Raw genomic sequence first — 20014 nt, 5'->3', positions numbered from 1 at the left:
GTAACTCATATTCTCCAAGTATTGAGATTGAGTTGAAGTTGTCAACTTCTGATTAATCATTGTCAGTCAATGAATCGCACTATGGACAACTGATGAGTATATTTAGACTACATCTTTACTTTCTTGTTATCTATCTCTCCCATTCTTTGTCAAAAATAAAACTCTCATTGGATATTTGCAAAAGATGTTTTGCAAATAACGGACATTCTACACTACGTGACTATAGCGGACATTCTACACTACGTGACTATCATCTCATGATAACAATCAATGTCAATTAAAATTACTTTGTATTTGACTTGCGGGCATATGATAAAAATGTCTTCCACCAGAATATTTTTCAAACAAATTAAATGCTTTTGTGAGTTGGTGAGTATGAAGATGTAGAAGGATTGTCATTGACAAAATTGCGCAGTCAAACCATATAATTATTACGAATGAAACGGTCCAGCCATGTTGGATTTCCACTGTTTTTGACAGGACTTGTTCAAAGACTCTTATGGAAACGGTCCATTATAGTATATTATATCCTTCCAAATTTTAATTTGCCTTCACCGGAAAATAGCGGAGCGATGACAATTAAACAATAATTGGTCGACAAATTTATTTGAAGTTTTCAAATACAGGATTTTGTTGACAAAACCACCAAGGACAATATAAAATTTGGATAAATATGCATAGTCAATTCTTGATACTATCCATATGGATAGATGCGCGTGAACTTTTCTATTTTTATTTCAAACACAATATCTATAATTAGACTTAAGGGGGTGCGGGTGGGATTAGCGCACAGTAAACGTTACATACGAGTTGTGCATGTAAGCTAATTAAAGAGTTCTAACTTAGCATCTACCTCGTAATTTTAGTTAAAGTCTTTCACATCTTCATAAATTTCATGCATCTCATGCATAATTTCTGCTCCTGTGATCTATATATCATTTGTAATTCATACAAATAATGTAAATGAAGATGATTGCATTCATTCAGTTTTGATTTTCTTCTCTATTTTGCTTGCAAGTTTTGCTTCTCTCTTTTCTGCTAGATCTATTTTATTTTGCAGGGATAGCTGCAAAATTCTACATTATCCACATGTCAGAGCCATCCCCTCAACCATTTATCCACATGTTTTAACTTTGTTTTGACACCTTTTCCCTATTGCTATTGATGTCTTTCCTTTGGACATCTTTTTACTATATTTGCACTTCATGCAGATGATGAATAATTTGTGTCAAAAAATGCAACTCAAAACAAATCATTTGAGTAACAAAAGAGTATAACGGTTTGCAGTGAAGTCACAATGAAATGGCAGATTATATGGATTAAAGGAAGGTAGTAAACATGCCGCCAGATTTTCTTCCCATATTTTGTCTCTTTACCTTTCATTAAGTTAATTTAGGCTAAGTAAATAAATCTATATGATCAAATAATGATAAAAATGTATAAAACGATTAATGTTTTTTTTTTTCTTTTAAATTAAATGGAGGGATAATAATTTTTATTTTTAGATATAATGATGAAGAGAATTTTTTATGTAACTAAATTTAAAATTATTATGTGTAAATAATTCAAGATTTTACAAGTTAATTAAGGATTCTTTTATAAATTTATAATTCCTTGCACATCAATTTTGTATGTTATCTGATCTTTTTTATAATTGGCAAATTTAGATTAGTTGAGTGTGTGCATTGGAGAACTAATTTATCTTGAGTTTAATTTTTGTTTATCATTAGGACGTGTTATTTAAAAATAAATTGGAGAAATTATTGGAGTATAAGGGCTAAGTTCTTCTAAGTTGACCATTTTAAATATATTGGCTCTCAAAATTGTATACCTTGCAACTTTAAATAATGCACACAAGACCTAGACCTAGGGATATATATGTTGAGCTAGAATATATGGGTAAGAATCATCATTAGACAATAAAGAGTTAGAGGCCAACAAATAGGAACGAGTTTCTACCTTGCACTTTTGGCTTTATACTTGACTAAGGTGGTTATCTTAGAGGTAAAAACAAATGAGAAATGAAAACAACATGCCTTCAAAAAAACCATAAGTAAACCCGAAGTATTTTATGCTCAGACTATAAAGCACAATTCACAAAGGAAGTGATGCAACTTAGGAGTAGATATTTTTCTTTCAAGAAAATTTTATCTAAATTAGACAAATTTAATAATAACAAGGATTTTTGGCCCTTTTCGTTGTAATGGCATAATTCATTTGGCCTCAAAATATGCTAGAAATTATTAGTATGTTAGATTTAAAAAAATTAATCTTCAAACCCTTATAATTTTTCCCTTTGGTGTCTAATAAGATAAAATAAAGGATAAATTTAACTTTTTCAATCACTCTAATCTCAAAAGTAAGCTTATATTTTCTCGGGTTGAGGGTTTTGATTATTTTGAGACCTTTGCTCCTATAGCCAAGATGGATTCCACTCATCATGAACTTTTCATTGTTCCATATTAGGGTTGGTTAGTGTATCAATTGGAGGTGAAGAGTACTTTCCTACATGGTGATCTTCAGGGGGAGACATGTATAAAGGAGTCTTTGGGCTTTGTGTGGGATTCTTATCTTGTTTTTAGAATACATTATTCATTATATGGTCTCAAACAATCTAATAGAGCTTGGTATGTGAAGATAGACAGTTTCTTGCTTGCTTCCAGATTTACTAGGTGTCACTCTAATCCCACAATTTACATTCAAAGGCATGGGTAAAACTTCTCATTCTTGTTCTCTATGTGGATGACTTGATTCTCACATAGAGTTCTCTTATCATGATTGAAGATACTTAACAAGATTTGATGGAGTTTTTTGACATGTCCGACCTTTGTCTATTGCATTACTTCCTTGGTCTCCAAGTTCATCAATCTTCTGCAAGTATTTCTACCTTCCAATAGAAGTATGCTCTTGATTTTCTTCAAAGATTTTGGATGGTTTATTGCAAGCCAATCCCTACTCCATTTTCAGTTAGGTATTGTGTTGTCTACCAGTTGTACTAGTCCATCAATTGATGCTACATTGTATCAGCAGTTGGTTGACAACCTTTTGTACTTAACACATTTAATGTAGGTAGGAACAATGTAATGTGCAAGGGACTGAGTGATACCCCTAATGTGTAAGGAACGCATGGTAAAAGATGTCATGTGAGATGCATGATGTCTCCAATGTGAAAAATGTATGAATATAAATCCAAGAATGGAATAAAGAGGAAGACATGATGCCCCTAAATGTAAGGATGTGACCTTGAATATGAAACTAGAGGGAAGGTATGATTTTTCCCCGATGAATGGATTAATGCCAAAGATATGTCAAGTGGAATGCAAATGGTATAAAGGATACACTTATACAGAATAGTGATATAATAAAGTAGGGTCAATAAGTGACTCTACAAGTTGAATGTATCAATATAGAATAAAAATGTAAATTATAAATAATCTTGGTATAGAGATGTAGGACCGATTTAAGTGACTTTATAAGTGATATCAATATGGGATTAGTATTCAAGCTCTAAAAAACATGATTTAACAATGTAGGGTCAAAGCCTACAAACTAATCAATAATGGGAAGGTGTAGGCCTTGTAGTAAAATGGGATACATAGAATATATAGGTGAATCAACGCAAACATGAACTATGATAAGGAAATATAATAAAATATAGTGGTAATTTAGTGATAATATATGTAAAAACCAAGAGTGGATATAAAAATTTTAAGGTGAAAATGTGTGACCAACCTAGCTGGTGGATAAAGGCAAGAGGGAAATGTCTACAAATTAAATATATGGAAAAATATGTGAATAAGAAAAAATTCAAAGAAACTTTTTAGCCAAAATCAGTCCCCCTAAGACACCTCAACTGGGGAAGACCAAGTGTGTGAAAAAATATAGAAAGTGAAATGGGCATTAAAGCACAATAAACCTATGGTAAGTAAGAAAAGTCTAAAATGAAAAAGTAAATAGGAAAAATAAAAAAGATATAAAGGTAGAAAGGAAATGTAAGTGATAGGTATATATGGATATAAGCTTAAGTGATGCTCATAATGCTTATAATCCATTAAAAAACAATTTGGGTGCCCCCTTTAACACAATTTATGTTGTCTCATCTTATAGATCATCTTTATATGGCCAACAAAATCATCTATTTCGTCAATTCATGTTCCTAATATTATTCTTGTTTTTGTCATTTCCTTATAACCCATTCATACTTATTAACACGTGGTTATGGTGGAATTTTCACCATTTGATGCTCTACAACTTTCTTTTCTTTCAACTTATTATTTTGCACACGGAACTTGAGTATTTCTTATATTGAGTCTTCCTTTTTTTTGGTATATGGTGTACAATTTTAGGCCCTTATTACTTTGTTTGTTGTTTCATCGTTTATTTCCTTTGTAAAACTTGAAACATAGCCTATGCCAAAATGGGAGCTTTAGAGCAAGGTATGGACATCCATCAAAATTAAGGGGTGTTATTTTTAGTTGACTAGAAAATTGCACTTGTTAAGACACTTGGCACATGATGATTCACACATCTACACCTTGGCAATCTTAAAGAGGCAAATCTCACCATTACAAGGACATGACCCACTAGTTTACCACACTTGATCTCGCGAGAAACTTAATAACATTCATTTAAGTATCACATTATGAACATATTTCCACAACATAAATGAGGTATTTCCACTCCAAATCGACAACATCTTTTCCTTACTATGTTCACATGGGGTCTATGGTTAGTCTTTGAATTCCATGGCCCACGGAATAAATTTCTGCACACTACACAAACCGTTAATGTATCCAAAATAATAATAACACAAATTTAATCATTGCATTCACATTAACAATAAATATAGTGCAATCCTTTCCCCAAGTACAAAATTCAAGCATCCAAATTAACTGTGGTGATCATAACTGATCATGCACAAGATCGTTGCCTAAAATTTTATAAAGCAATCAAAGAAGTACTTGATATTCTACATCGTATTCGGAAAATGCACGAAATCGATTAAATATTATTTCATGAAGCAAGCATAACAATTTAATAATCCTCATGGTATTGGAAACATGGATATAATTATGACAATCTAATTCCATAATTAACTGTAATCATCCTAATGATTCGCATTGCAGTGTAAACATGAGCCTACTCATCAAGGATTGCTAAGTCTTATAAGGTCCATAGGTGAAATAATAATAGATTCATTCTATTTACAATCATCATCATAAAAATTAACTATCTCATTTCTTCAAGCGTTCAAGACTCAACATCAAAATTATTATCTAGGTAATTGAACCTTCATTTGGCCTTCACGATGCTTGTTCTCTTAACACCATCATAAGGTATCCTTCCTAATCACATCATCATATCAATTTTTGATGAGGGTATAAGGACTTTCTAAGAAGAATAATCTGTCTAATAGCGAATTGTAGCAGAGCTCATTTTAACTATGTAAGATTTCATCAAAGGTTGTTTCAAGTGTATATGATCATATGATTTAGCTATCTTATCCTGCAATTACAATTAGAATCCAAATCTGACAAGATTCCAATCTCTAGGTATGATACTCAAATGCAATGTCCAAAAGTATCACTTAAATGAAGGTATGTAGTGTTTAAGGAAATCTTGTGAGAGGAATCGCAATGTGGAAGTTAAATATATGATGAGAGAATGCAAAAAACGGAAAGAAATGTACCCTAAGTCCATTAAAAGAGAATGGTAAGGTAGACTTCAATCCCAAAATGTGTCTGAAATCAAAATATATTTTTAGACAAAATCCAAGGAGATGGAATAGTGGTTAAGATTAATGAAGCTTTCAGGAAGGTGGAGATTTATTGGAGAGTTGTGTTGAAAACCCTTTCATGGAGTTATCAAAGTGGTTTAGAATAAAGGAAAGAAATAGCTTATGAACACACGAAAAAACCAGCACAAAAGGTGAGAAAAGATTGGAAAACGAATGCTAAAGAAATAGACATCATTGATATTCAACAAGGAGAATTTGTGTTCAACGTAGGAGGCAAAAAAATGGTGATAGATTCCTAATCAAGAAGGCAAATGGAAAATGTCTAAGAGAGACGGAGAGGGAAGCAAGAAAGAAACACATTGTATCCAAAATGAGCATGGAATCTTTGTTTTGAGATACACAAAATATCATAGAGGATTAGGCTAAGGAACATTTTCCACTTACCCTCTTCATTTTATGTATAAGTATTCAGGGTAACAATTTTGCATATGAAAAATCATTATTTTGTCTATTTTCATTTTCTTATTTTTGATATTATTTTGCAAGTATTGTAGGTTGTGTATTTCTTATATGTTTTCCTTCATAGATTCCATACTACTAGGTTTGGATTTTAACCTCGTATATGTGAAGAATAGACTTAATAATAATGTCTTTATGAAGTTACTTGCAACATATATAACATTCAATGGGGTGGATAAAGGTAACCCTGGGTCAGCTGGCTGAGGGGGAGTTGCTTGTGACCATGATGGTAGGCTTGTTTCAGTAGGGGTGCTTCAGTAGGGGCAATCCCACTGGGCGCCTAGACAAACCACCATATCGAAGCTAAAGCTTCTTACACTGGGTTACATATGGTGATCAAAGAAGGGTTCAAAAAAGTCTGGCTCGAGAGTGATTCTCTAAATATCATCAGGTGTGTTAGTGAGCAAAGTGAGCCCAACTGGACCATAATTCAATTAATTCAAGTTTGCCATATCATGATTAATAAAATTGATGATTTCATGATCTCCCATGTTTATCGGGAAGGTAATAGGCCAGTGGACCACCTGGCTAACATAGGTGTGGATTATGTGGACATGCGATGGTGGACGGGAAAGGAAACTTTCCTGATACAATTGTGCCAACTGACGAGAAAGGACACTGAATGCATTGGCCAATCATATCTCTTTAATAATTTTAGAATGCCAAATGAATTAAATCTTTCATGGGATTTTCGTTCAAATTCCAAAGCCAAGTTTTCTATATCCTTGTTTTGTATCTAGTTTTTCATTGCTTGGCTTTGGTTGGGTTTCCATTGTTGCAAAGATAACTTTCTAATGGGAGGTGACAAGAACATAATGGAACCTACCTCCTATGAGAGATGGGAAAAGAACAGAGGGCTATGGATGGAGATTACTGATGGGGTCCTTGTTTCATATCTTGAGAGGCTTCATGGCAATGATCCGAAAGTGACAGAGGATTTTGTGAATGGTTTGGAGAAAGGCATCCTCACGACGTTTGGAGTGGAGTTTAGAATTGATGAAACCTTCGTCATGGAGATATCTTCTTTGCAGATGGAAGGCAACAATTTCTATAGAGAAAGGAAGGTGGTGAAAGAAGCCATTGCGGCTTTCGTTGACAAAGATAGCGAGAGGAAATGGGTGAAAAATATGAAGGACGGCGACTATAACAGGAAGGAACTGAAATTACTTTGGGCGGAGATGGCCGCAGTGATTATGAGGTACATTACTCTTGATAGACGCTATGCCAATATTATCTCTTACCACTTTATGATATTAAACCATTTAGGGCACAAGAAAAGAATTTCTTTGTCTTTCTATCTGTTATCTTCTCTTGAAAATAGCTTGGTGAATCATGCCAAAAATGGTGATAACCCTGTTCTGCATGAGTGATGCAAAGGCTCGTCTCCATGACTAAAATCATCCCTCCATATCAGGTTCAGACACACATCAATTTCTTTTGTAGCAACACTCACCTAAACACACCTCAAATACATAGGTTTTCTCAAACCAATAGGCTACACAAACCACAATGCCAAACTCTACACGTCAACACCTTTAGACACTTTGGAATTATAATTTTGATATTAAAAGACCACACATAGTCACCATTCACATAAAAAAATCATGAAGTAGTTTTTTGCAACCTTCTTGTAGTGGTAGTGACAGGAACTCACGTAGACATGGCGGTTTCTAGAAATTGACTCATTTGAGATGAATTTTTCTAGTAAGAAGGAATTTTGTTCACAACATCATAATATATCCGTACACCAAGTGTCAGGTCATTATTTGACTATACATATCTATACCAACACATTTTCTAACTATAGATCTGGTAAACCATTTTCTGAACAGGCTGCTTTCACAAAAATGATCATAACTTGCTCATTTTTACATTAAATTCCATCAGAATTGAAAAAAATGAAAGTAGACTCAATTTTATTTCCATAAATGTGACATTTTAACAATAATCCTTCCATAAAAAATATAACAAAGATTTGTAACACACAGGAATTAGAGTTTTACCAGTATGTACCATTGTCAAATAAGCATTTTGACATCATTTTGCATGTGCCAACCTTAACTTGAGACCCTGAAACCAAAACTTAAACCCCCCACATCTTCGTCCAACAATGATGTTCATTATGTGTAAGATATCGAGATGGACAAATAAGAGTCTGGTATGGCTATGGACTGGTGGGAACTCAATGTCTCGGATGATTCCATATGTCATCCCTCTTCGTAGGAGGGCCCCCAATGAAATATTACACCTACCACTGGAAGAAGCAAAAGAAAAAAACACCCCAGAAGGGCTGCCTGTAAGTATAAAAACCCAAATTACAAGATTCGGGGCCACCAAATACGAAGAAGTCCAAAACTGGAAAAATTGGGGAAACCAAGGGAAAGCAGACGGAAATAAAGCTGGAAATCCCCATTAACACTGAACAAGGGGAACAGGGGGAACAGGGGGATACCCAAAAAGATTCTTATTTTGGTACTCTCCTTAACAGCGCTGTCAAAAGCTAGGAGAATTGCTTTCTTTGGGTCAGTAAGGAGATTAATTTGTTAAAGAATGGAATTAAAGATATCATTAACAATTTCACTGAGACGCCCATGGAAAGCAGGACGAATAAACTTCTCTGAATGACACAGGAACTCATAGAAGATGTAAAGACCATGAAAACAGATCAGGAATCAAGGATTGGTCAGTTGGAGATTAGCTTATAACAAATTAAGGGTAATCTGAAGAACCTGGTGGATATCAGTAGGGAAGCCATGAATAACAGTGCTCGGGGTCTTAAAGAGGTAAATGCGATGATAGCGGATCAAAGAGCTTAGACCAACAGAAGCATTCCATCCTCTGACATCAAATGGAAGAAGAGAATCCAGGAACCAAACTTGCAGGGTACGAGACTTCAAACCACCACAGGTCCCTATACAAGGACTAGAAGCAGGAACCAGGAGAATAATACCTCCAGGTTCATCATGGATGAGCTCGAGGACATCAATAAGAGGGTGACTCAAAAGAATTCGAAGATGAAGTAATCTCTGGTCGAGTGAGTAACTTTAAGTTTTTTCTTGTTCTATTTTTTTTTTTGTTGTGTAGGTTTGGCCACTGTTTCCATGGTTGTTATGTCATTCATTACAGACTAGTTAGTGACTTCTTATGTTTGTTGTGCTCTTTAACTTTGGGTTTCGGGTCCCTGTAAAACCCGTTTATCTCAATCAAAAAAAATCCATCTATAACATTCACAAGATAAGATACCACTCGTAGTTATACGAACAACCTCACCTTATAACTATTTATATAGCAACAATAGGATTATATTTTAATTATAAATTATCAATAAGTTAAATTAACTCGAATAATTGTCCTATGTGTGGACATTACAAGTCCCAAAAAAAATTCTCATCTATAACTATTCAATCTAGTTAGAATATGTATCAAATTGATGCGAAAACTGTCTTCTTGAATGAGAAGTTGGATGAAAAATTATATATGGTGTAGCCTCAATTTTTGTAAGTTATTAGGTGTGAACATGTAGTTTGCCAACAAATTACGGCTCCTACATTATTTCCTAAGAGTTGAGTTTTGATAATATGATTTTAGCATCTTTACAATTCAAATTATATACGCCATAAATCTTTTGGAGCATTTTGGAATTGCAAATAGTAACTCATATTCTCCAAGTATTGAGATTGAGTTGAAGCTATAAAAATAGGTTACAACTCCCTTATCAGTCAAGAGCAGCAAGCACAACCTCAAAGGTCATTTTCATTCTGCTGGAATGAAGTTGACCTTTCTAAAGATGGATGCTTTGCTTGGAGGATTCTAACAAAAGACAAATTAATCAAACTTGGGATTGTTGATCCTTTTTGGTGTGTTCTTTGTGGATAGGCTCAAGAGGATGTGGATCACCTTCTATTACAATGTTCCTTTGCACAGTCCTGTTGGGCTCACATCATTAATAAAATGAATTGGATTTATCCCTTATCAGAGAATCTCTGGGATATATTCACAAATTGGCCTTCACTCTATCATCAATCATTTTTTTCTTGCATCTGGAAATTCATCCCTCCTAGGATCACCTAGTGGGAAAGAAACAAGAGGATCTTTAGATAGGAACCTTCAAGCTTATCTCGGGTCTTGCAGAAAATTGAAACTTCTATTTCAGAAGTAGTAAATGCATATGTAGCAAAATCCAAATCAATCAACTCTTCGTTTTCAGATTGGGATTAAAAAATCCTTCAATCCTGGGAACACATTAATCTCCCTTTTACGGGAAGCTCTTTCCAACCCCCCAAAAGAACAATAGATAGATTAAAAATCAATTGGATTCGTCCTCTGAAAGGTAAGTTAAAGTTAAACTTTAATGGGGCAACCAAACACAATGCACGCAAAGCAGGTGGTGGGTGTGTAATTAGGGATCATAAAGGAAATATTCTTGTAGCTTCAGTACTTCCATTCCTGGATGGTTATAATAATATGGCAGAAGCACATGCCCTTCTCCAAGGTCTCTTGTTGACTAAATCCTTTCAAATTTCAAACATCTTAATTGAGGGTGACTCTTTGCATTATCAATTCTCGTAGAAAGAGAATCTTGCACAATTGGAGCATTCAATATGTGTTGCAACAAGTCTGGCTGACCGTATGTTAATATGTATAAACGTAGATAGACGTTGACCATATGTTAATATGTATAAAATTACGAATGAAACCGTATGGGCTGCAAGACAGACATGTTACATTTCCACTTGCCCTTGACTGGACTTGGTAAAAGACTCTTATGCAAGATGGTCCATTATTTTATTGTTTTAATTAAACCGAAGACAGTGGAGGGATGATAATTCAACAATAATTGGTTGACAAAATTTATTTCATTTTCTAATTTGAACTTTTCAATCACGGGATTTGTTTGACAAAACCACCAAGGACAATATAAAATTTGGATAAATATGCATAGTAAATTCTCGATACTATCCATATGGATAGATACGCGTGAACTGTTCTTATTCTATTTCAAAGACAATATCTATAAATAAGTGCAACGATTGCAAATACATCACAAAACATTCATTCGAAGAAGAATTAGACTGGTTAATCACATTCAGTATGGAGAAATTATTTCTTCTGATTTCATGCCTGCTGATGTTTACACATCAATTCTGTTCAGAAGCAGCAACATCTAATCCGGGTGGGTAAAAACTTTGGAATCAATATAGTTGTTTCTTAGCATAGGATTGTTTTTGACATTGACGATTCTGTGTGCAACTGCAGAGTACCCATATTCGTTTATGACAGCAGATGCTCAAAAGGCAGCTTCAAGATCATATGATTACATTGTGGTTGGAGGAGGTACAGCGGGATGTCCCCTGGCAGCAACTCTCTCACAGCACTACTCTGTTTTAGTATTGGAGAGGGGAGACTCTCCTTACGGAATTCCCGATGTGGAGGATTTCAGAGGGTCTCCCACAACTAATCCCAAAGTAGCGCAGGGGTTTGTCTCAGAAGATGGAGTGCAGTTGGTACGGGCGAGAGTTTTAGGAGGCGGATCAGCCATCAACGGTGGAGTCTACAGCAGGGCGAGCACTGAATATATTCGGAAAATAAAGTGGGATGAGAAACTTGTATATGAGTCATATGAATGGGTAGAACGGTTGAATGCCTTCCAACAATACAAGCTTTCTACTTGGAATTCTGCTACCAAGGATGGGCTTCTTCAAGCTGGAGTTCTTCCTTACAACGGCCACACTTTCGATCATTTGGTTGGCACCAAGATCAGTGGCTCAATCTTTGACGAGAATGGAAAGAGACATACAGCCGCAGATCTACTCCAGTATGCAAATCCAGAAAATATTGTAGTTCTTCTCAATGCTACTGCCAGCAGAATACTCTTCAGTTTGGGATCAGGTACCAATTCATATTTTGCTTTCAGAATTCCCCTACCCTACTTTACTTTGATGAGTATTCCTTTTATTCTTTTACAAAATATTCAGAAATATATTTCATATATCCATCTATGTGTATGCATGTAATATTATCAACAATCTATATTGCAGGAAAGCCAAAGGCTAGCGGAGTGGAGTTCAGAAGCAATAATGATGGTCTCATTTATCAAATTTCACTTAACCAATTGTCAATCAATAGTGAGGTGATTTTGTCAGCAGGAAGCATAGGTAGCACTCAACTTCTCCTCTTAAGCGGAATTGGTCCAAAAAGACAACTCAAAGAAATGAATATTCCTGCTCTTTTAGATTCACCTTTTGTAGGTAAACAAGTTCAAGATAATCCTAGTGCAGCCTTTACTATAGTATCCTCGAAACCACTTGAAGATTCTTATTCACAATTAGCGGGCATTTTAGGCAATTCCCAAAATTACATCGAAAGTGGTAGCCTTGTCCAACGGAATAATGGTACAAATACACAATATTTAGGTGTTCTTGATATTAAGTTGGCATTTCCCTTATCAAGGGGTGATCTTTGGCTTAAAAGCGTAGACCCTCGAGATAACCCCTATGTTCGTTACAACTACTATTCACACTCTCTTGATCTACAAAGATGTGTGAAAGGTATAAAAGTAATGGTTAATCTGAGTATGTCATCTTCTATCCAAGAGTTTGCATTTACTGATAGTGGAAATTCCAAAACACTCCAATTCCTTGGAATAGCATTACCAAAGAATCAATCAAATGATGATGCCTTGGCGAAGCTTTGCAAAGAGGCACTAGGGACATTTAACCATTATCATGGAGGTTGTCAAGCTGGTTTAGTGGTTAATGAAAGGTATCTGGTGAAAGGTGTTGATAATCTCAGAGTTGTGGATGGCTCAATTTATAAGGATTCCCCTGGTACCAACCCACAAGCCACAACCATGATGCTTGGAAGGTATTTATTTTTATTAAAAATTTTATTGCATTATTTCTTTTTCGATTCTCACAAAATATAACATTAACAATACATTTTGATCATGCAATATGTGCAGGTATATGGGAATTCATATCCTTCAAGAACGCACAATCTCTTAAAAATATGAGAAGACCATGTTGAAATAATTGGCACGCTTGTTGTGCTCACATTCATTTATCATAGAACTAAATAATACCAAACATGGTAATGTTTTTGATAAAGTGTGAAATTGTAAATAATTCAATTTTACCTCTCATTTCCTATCAATATAAATATTTTCCAAGATAGCACATTGTTATGAAATTTACAAGAATAAATTTAATTTGAGCTTTGATTAACTTTCATACAAAAGTGCACTTTCTTTTTTAATTGAATTGATATTATAACAAAAATACATGTTCCAAGGTTTTATGAATAAAGGAATGCATAATTTTTCTTATAATTTATTGTTATATGATGATGTAAATGTAGAAGTGTTTAATTTGGTATTTACTTTTTACACTATATAGTACTTCTTTTTTTGTTTTGTTGGCTTAATTATAAGTTATGGTGAGATGTATGTTTTTTAAGAAAATCATGTTAAATAAATTTACGAAATGAACATGTGAAAAGGATAAAATTATTACAATATCACTTCTTGGCCAAAATGTTTGTGCATAACATAACTAAAATGAATTGTACAATAGTATGATCACAAATTCTGCATACCCATGCCATTTGTCATTTAGTTTTATGCCTATTTTGAACAAATATATTAATTCAAATACCCAATCGCAAATGACACAATAGTGTGTGAATTTGGGCTCATTTTACTAGCCTCATGACCTATTTGTAAACACAAATATCTATATAAACCTAGCATTAAATAATATATTGACAATAGACACACCACTAAATTCATTTTACCTACATTGTTATCTCACTTCTCTAAACATATACCTCCATTTCGGTTCTTTCTACCTAGATCTAACTTATATTCTATATCAAGGCAACTACATAATTGTAAACTTGTCTCTTTCCAATTTGAATTTAAAATTTCATATTTTTGGTACATCAACCTCCTTTGTCCATGTAAAAGTAAAGATCTACGCTAGAAGCATTTATGAAAGAATTGTCAACTTCACAAGCTAAAAGTGATATTTATATTTTAAATTTCAAATTAACTTGAAATAATGAAGAAATTTTAACGTAAGTTATGTTTATAATTTTTATTTTTATAAATATTAACATGATATATTTTTTAAGAAATTTTAGAATAAAATTTGAATGCTTAATTACACACACACACACACAGATATATATATATATATATATATATATATATATATATATATATATATATATATATATATATATATATATATATATATATATATATATATATATATATATATATATGGGTCAATGGAACGTCACAAAAAAAGGAGAAACACATTTTCAAGGAAGAGTATCCCAATACTTATAATTGGATCGCAATGGTGTTCCACATAGTAAATTTAATATTTTCCTCTTGGGAATAGTTTATAAGGTTACAAGTCCATGCAAAAAAAATTATTTTTTTGGCAACTATATTATAGATGGATTTAGTTTGATGGAGATTGACTCTTTCATCCAACTTGTCTTTGATAGAGGTAGGTCGTTTACAATAGTTTCTTCATTTCTTAATGCCACGGATACGGATAAAATATGTTCCATTCGATAGTGCTATCTTTAATGCTCTATCTAAACTAAATTGGTGAAGGTTGTTCCATTCGATAGTGCTTATGAAGTTTGGAAATGATTGAAAAACATAGGTATGAAGGAAATTATAGAGATAAACTAGCTAACATGCAGACTGCAATATGAGAACTTAAGGATGAAAGAAGGTGAAGACATAACAAGTTATTTTCAGAATGTTGACGGTGTAGTGAATGACATCAAAGATCTTAGCGACACCTTGGATGATAAGGATATGATGGAAAATATTATGAGGACTTTACTAGAGTGTTACAATGACAAGATTTCTTCCATTGAAGAAACTTATGATCCCTCCAAGTTCACCAGGGAATGATTGTATGGCACCATGACTACATTCGGGATGAGGAAGTTTGGCAAAGACAAAGCAATAACTGAGATAGCCTTTGAAACCCCAAAAGATATGGATGAAAATTCAGATGATGCGATCCTAGATGAAATGGAAGCAAAAATTTGTAAGAAAGGTAAAGAGAGGAACCAACAAGTATAAAGGTGTGTTACCTATTAAATTTTTTAAGTGTGGAAAGATTGGTCATTATGCATCTAGATGTCCAAACAGAGGAACAACACAAAAGTTTAAAGAAAATAAAGAAAATTCAATAAGAAATCCTATTATGTTAAAGATGATGTTGGTATTTCCGATGATGAGTCAGAAGTGTTGGCATTGGATTGTCATTGATGTGAATAGATATAGTAGTGGGTGGAGATGTAGGAGGATTAGTGCCCCAGAGGAAGATTAGATTCATTGAGATGGTGGTGTATCATACTAGCAATTAGTTGAGTAGATTTGATTGTACATGTGCTAGTTGTACAAGCATGTAGCTAGTAAAGGCATTTAGTCTAAGGCCACAAAGAAGACAATTGGGAGTTTTCTTGGTCGTGGAATTAGACAAAGAAGACATGGGTCATAAAGTGGTGAAGGCATTGGACAAACTGGCCTAGCTCAGAAAAAGTGTAGTTGCAGTAATACATAATACATCGTGTTAGTGACACAATGTTACAGGGATAGTATAATACATCATATTATCACTATCATTGTTTTGTGGTCAAAACTCCACATTGACCAAAGGTAGTTGGGTATGTGCAAGTTCATGGTGGGCCAAACATGCCCTTAAGTGGCAATGAAAAAAACAAAACAGAGTTAGGCAACTTGACATAAAAATTTGAATAAGCTACCAACATTATTTCAAAAATATGTAAGAATAGAATTTGTATCAAATTGAATCTGGTTTCTAATCTAATAGTTCTTTTTAAAAAAATTAAAAATCTATTTGAATAAAATTTGAAATTTCAATGCAGCAGTACATAAATTTGAAGGAAAAGGTAAGAAGCGAGTGTCTGTCAGACCATCCTAATCACAATCAAATCATAAAAATATTTTATAATATTTTAGTATAAGTAGGAGACTCATGTCTGGATGTGATACATAATTTTTTGTATTTTTTTTTATATAAATAATTAATTATGATTTTTTTAATATAACTTTTTAAAAACATAAAACACTCGTATGTTTGAGCACCATAACTTGGTCAAAACTTTATGAAATTCAATTTTTCTTTTTTCTAATCCTATAATATATAAAGAATAGAATGTGACGCATGTTTCTGATTCAAAAAATGTGATACCGTTAGAAATTTATAGATATTTTTCAATCGACCTATCAATCAGAACTTTAGTAAGAATATCACCACTTTTTGGCCCCTCGTGGTCCTACACATACCCAGTTGTGAAACTGTGACAAGAGATAAGAAAAGTGCATAACAAACTATGTTTGGGATTACCGCTATTTCACAGGTCAATGTTTTCAGCTAACCAAGCTAGCTGCGAAACTGCAACATGAGAAAGTAGAAGTGCATAACACGTGGAGAATGTTATCCCTATTTTTCGATCAACTCTCTGCATTGACCAAAGGAAGATATGAAACTGTGATAAGCACATAACACGCAATTTCACTATTTCATGGTTCAACTCTTGGCGTTGACGAAGGTAGCTATGAGACTGTGAAAAGGCATGTGTATCAAATGAGATCTTTTAGTCTGAACATCAAACAAGAAGAAGAGAAAATGTTGGGTAGATTTGTAGCTGAAAATATATTTTCAAAAGTAGAGGTTGGATGAAAAGTCAAATTTTATTGCAGAGATTGTTGAGAAAAGAAAGAAGAGTATTTAATGTGGACGCCTGCAAATCTGAAATGAAAAGACAAGAAGAAAAAAATTTGTAGCTGAAACTCTTTATTTTTTAATTTCTCTTTTGGAGGGAAAACTGGGTGTGCCTTTATTAACAAAAAAGAAGTGAAGTAAGTAGGCGTCAAACGAAAAACAAGAAGAGAAAGTGTTGTTGGCATGAAAGTAAATAATCTCTACAAGAATGAAGGAAAGAGAACAAATAATCTCTACAAGGCTACTAGAATGGAGTTCACAAGAATTAATGATGCCCTAGCTTATCAAGTGTCACTTAATCAATCGTAGACCAATAGTGAGGTGATTTTCCCAACAAGAAGCATAGGTAGCCCATAAATTCAATTCTTAAGTAAAATCAGTCCAAGAAAACAACTTAAAAAATTCAATATTACAATTCTTTTAGATTTGCCTTCAAAAAGAAAACATGTTCAAGATAATACAAGTACAAGATTCACTATAGAATCTCGAAAACCACTTTAATTTGCTTATACATCGGCAGTGAGCATTGTAGACAATTCACAACTCTACATCAAGAGTTTTACCTTTATCTAAGAAAGTAATGCCACAAATATAAAACATTCCGCTTACGTAAGGTTTATCCTTTATGCTAAGTGCTCATTATACAAGGGAATAGACTATTTATATTTATTTGCCCGTGAGCTTGAAATCATTTTAAGCGGAGGCCGACGTTAAATTCTTTAAATCTCAAAAAAGTTCAAGATAATCCTAGTGATGGCTTCACTATAGTATCCTCAAACCCACTTGAATATTCTTATACACAAGTAGTGGGGATTTTAGACAATTCATAAAATTACATCGAAAGTGGTAGCCTTATCCAATGGAATAATGGCACAAATACACAATATTTAGTTGTTCTTGATATTAAGTTGGCATTTCCCTTATCAAGGGGTGACCTTTGGCTGAAAAGTGTAGATCCTCGAGATAATCCCTGTGTTCGTTACAGCTACTATTCACACTCTCTTGATCTACAAAAATGTGTGAAAGGTATAAAAGTAATGGTTAATCTAAGTATGTCATCTCCTATTCAAGAGTTTGCATTTATTGATAGTGGAAATTTCTGGAAACACTTCAATTCCTCAGAATAGCATTACCAAAGAATCAATCAAATGATGATGCCTTGGCCAAGCTCTGAAAAGAAGCACTGGGGACATTTTACCATTACGATGGAAGTTGTCAAGCAGGTTTAGTGGTTAATAAAAGATATATGGTGAAAGGTGTTGATAATCTCAGGGTTGTGGATGGCTCGATCTATAAGGATTTCCTTGGTACCAACCCACAAGCCAAAACCATGATGCTTGAAAGGTATTTATTTAGCTTAATAATTTAATTCGATTATTTATTTTTTAATTCTCTCATTATATAACATTAACGGTACATGTTGATCATGCAATATGTGCAAGTATATGGGAATTCATATCCTTCAAGAACGTACAATCTCTCAAAATTTTGAGAAGACCATGCTGAAATAATTGGAACACTAGTTGTACTTTCATTCATTTATCATCTAGAACTAAATAATACCAAACACGGTAATGTATTTGACAAAGTGTGAAATTGTAATTTCAATTTTACCTCTTACATCTTATGAATATAAATACTTTCCAAGATAGCACATTGTAATGAAATTTACAAGAATAATTAAATTTGAGTTTCAATTAGCTTTCATACAAAAGTGCACTTTCTTTATAAATTAAATTCATATTATAACAAAAATGCATGTTGTAAGGTTTTATAAATAAAGAGATGCATATTATGAGGATGTAAATGTACAAGTGTTTGATTTGGTAATTATTTTTTACACTATATAGTACTTACTTTTATTGTTTTGCTGGTTTATTTAAATGTTATGGTGATATGTATATTTTTTAAAAGATAAATTATTTATCATATTAAATAAATTTGCAAAATCAACATGTGAAAAAGATAAAATTCTTAAAATATCACTTCTTGGCCAAAATGTGTGTGCATAGCATAAGTAAAGTTAATTGTACAATAGCATAATGGAAAAATTTTCATACCCATGTCATTTCTCATTTAATTTTATCCCTATTTTGAGCTAATATATTAACACAAATACACAATCACAAATGACACAATGTTGTGTGAATTTGGGCTCATTGTACTAGCCTCATTATCTATTTCTAAGCACAAATATCTCTATACATTTATCATTGAACAATCTATTCACAATAGACACAACACTAAATTCATTTTAACTACCCAACTATCACACTTCTCTAATCATATACCTCCATTTAGTTGTTTCTACCTTGATCTAACTTGTATTCTATATCAAACCAAGTACAAAATTGTACGCTTGTCGCTTTCTAATTTGAATTTCAAATTTCACATTTTTGGCAAAACAACCTCCTTAATCTATGTAAAAGTAAAGATCTATTTTAGACACTTCTATAAATGAAATTTCAATGTAGGTTATGTTTGGTGACACTTATACTGCATTATTTTTCATGTAAAACCCTAGATTTCCATTTTTTGAATACCAAACTCGAGTTATAATCCTTATAATTTCCAAGATGTCACATTTGATACTTGAATGTAAATATGGTGGACTTTTACATCATTTATATACTGTACAAGACAATTGATCTCCTCAAAGGTGTAGTTGCACAAGAAGGAAATTTGAATATGATCGGTGTACAGTTGGTACTGTAATCATCATTGTAGCACATCCCTATAACCCTTTTAAAGTTACACATGAAATTGCATTTCCTTGGAGCCTTTCTAATGTTGGTTGTCATGCAACCCAATGAGACATGATACAAATAAAGAAATGTATATAATCAAAATAGGGATCCACTATGCAATGGGTGTGTTTTGGGTTAGATTATGTGTTTAACATTTGTGGTTATATTTCTTCTAACTATTTAGGGAATTCTCCATTGATTTATTAGAGATAGAAGTGAAGGCCATTTTATCT

General features: G+C 33.3%; 1 protein-coding gene across 1 annotated transcript; it reads left to right on the top strand.

Annotated features, from left to right (window-relative positions):
- The first annotated feature begins 7071 nt into the window (after positions 1 to 7071).
- LOC131862530 (protein HOTHEAD-like) lies at positions 7072 to 13260 on the top strand. The gene is made up of 6 exons (XM_059215004.1): positions 7072 to 7454; positions 9341 to 9360; positions 11409 to 11429; positions 11513 to 12145; positions 12295 to 13120; positions 13218 to 13260. Exons 1-6 carry the CDS (start codon positions 7072 to 7074, stop codon positions 13258 to 13260), a joined length of 1926 nt encoding a protein of 641 aa, XP_059070987.1.
- Positions 13261 to 20014: the final 6754 nt, after the last annotated feature.

The sequence above is a fragment of the Cryptomeria japonica genome, unplaced genomic scaffold, assembly GCF_030272615.1.
Source record: "Cryptomeria japonica unplaced genomic scaffold, Sugi_1.0 HiC_scaffold_44, whole genome shotgun sequence".
Lineage (NCBI taxonomy): Eukaryota > Viridiplantae > Streptophyta > Pinopsida > Cupressales > Cupressaceae > Cryptomeria > Cryptomeria japonica.
The sequence above is the reverse complement of the archived record's forward strand: the minus strand, read 5'-3'. Positions and strand labels throughout refer to the sequence as shown.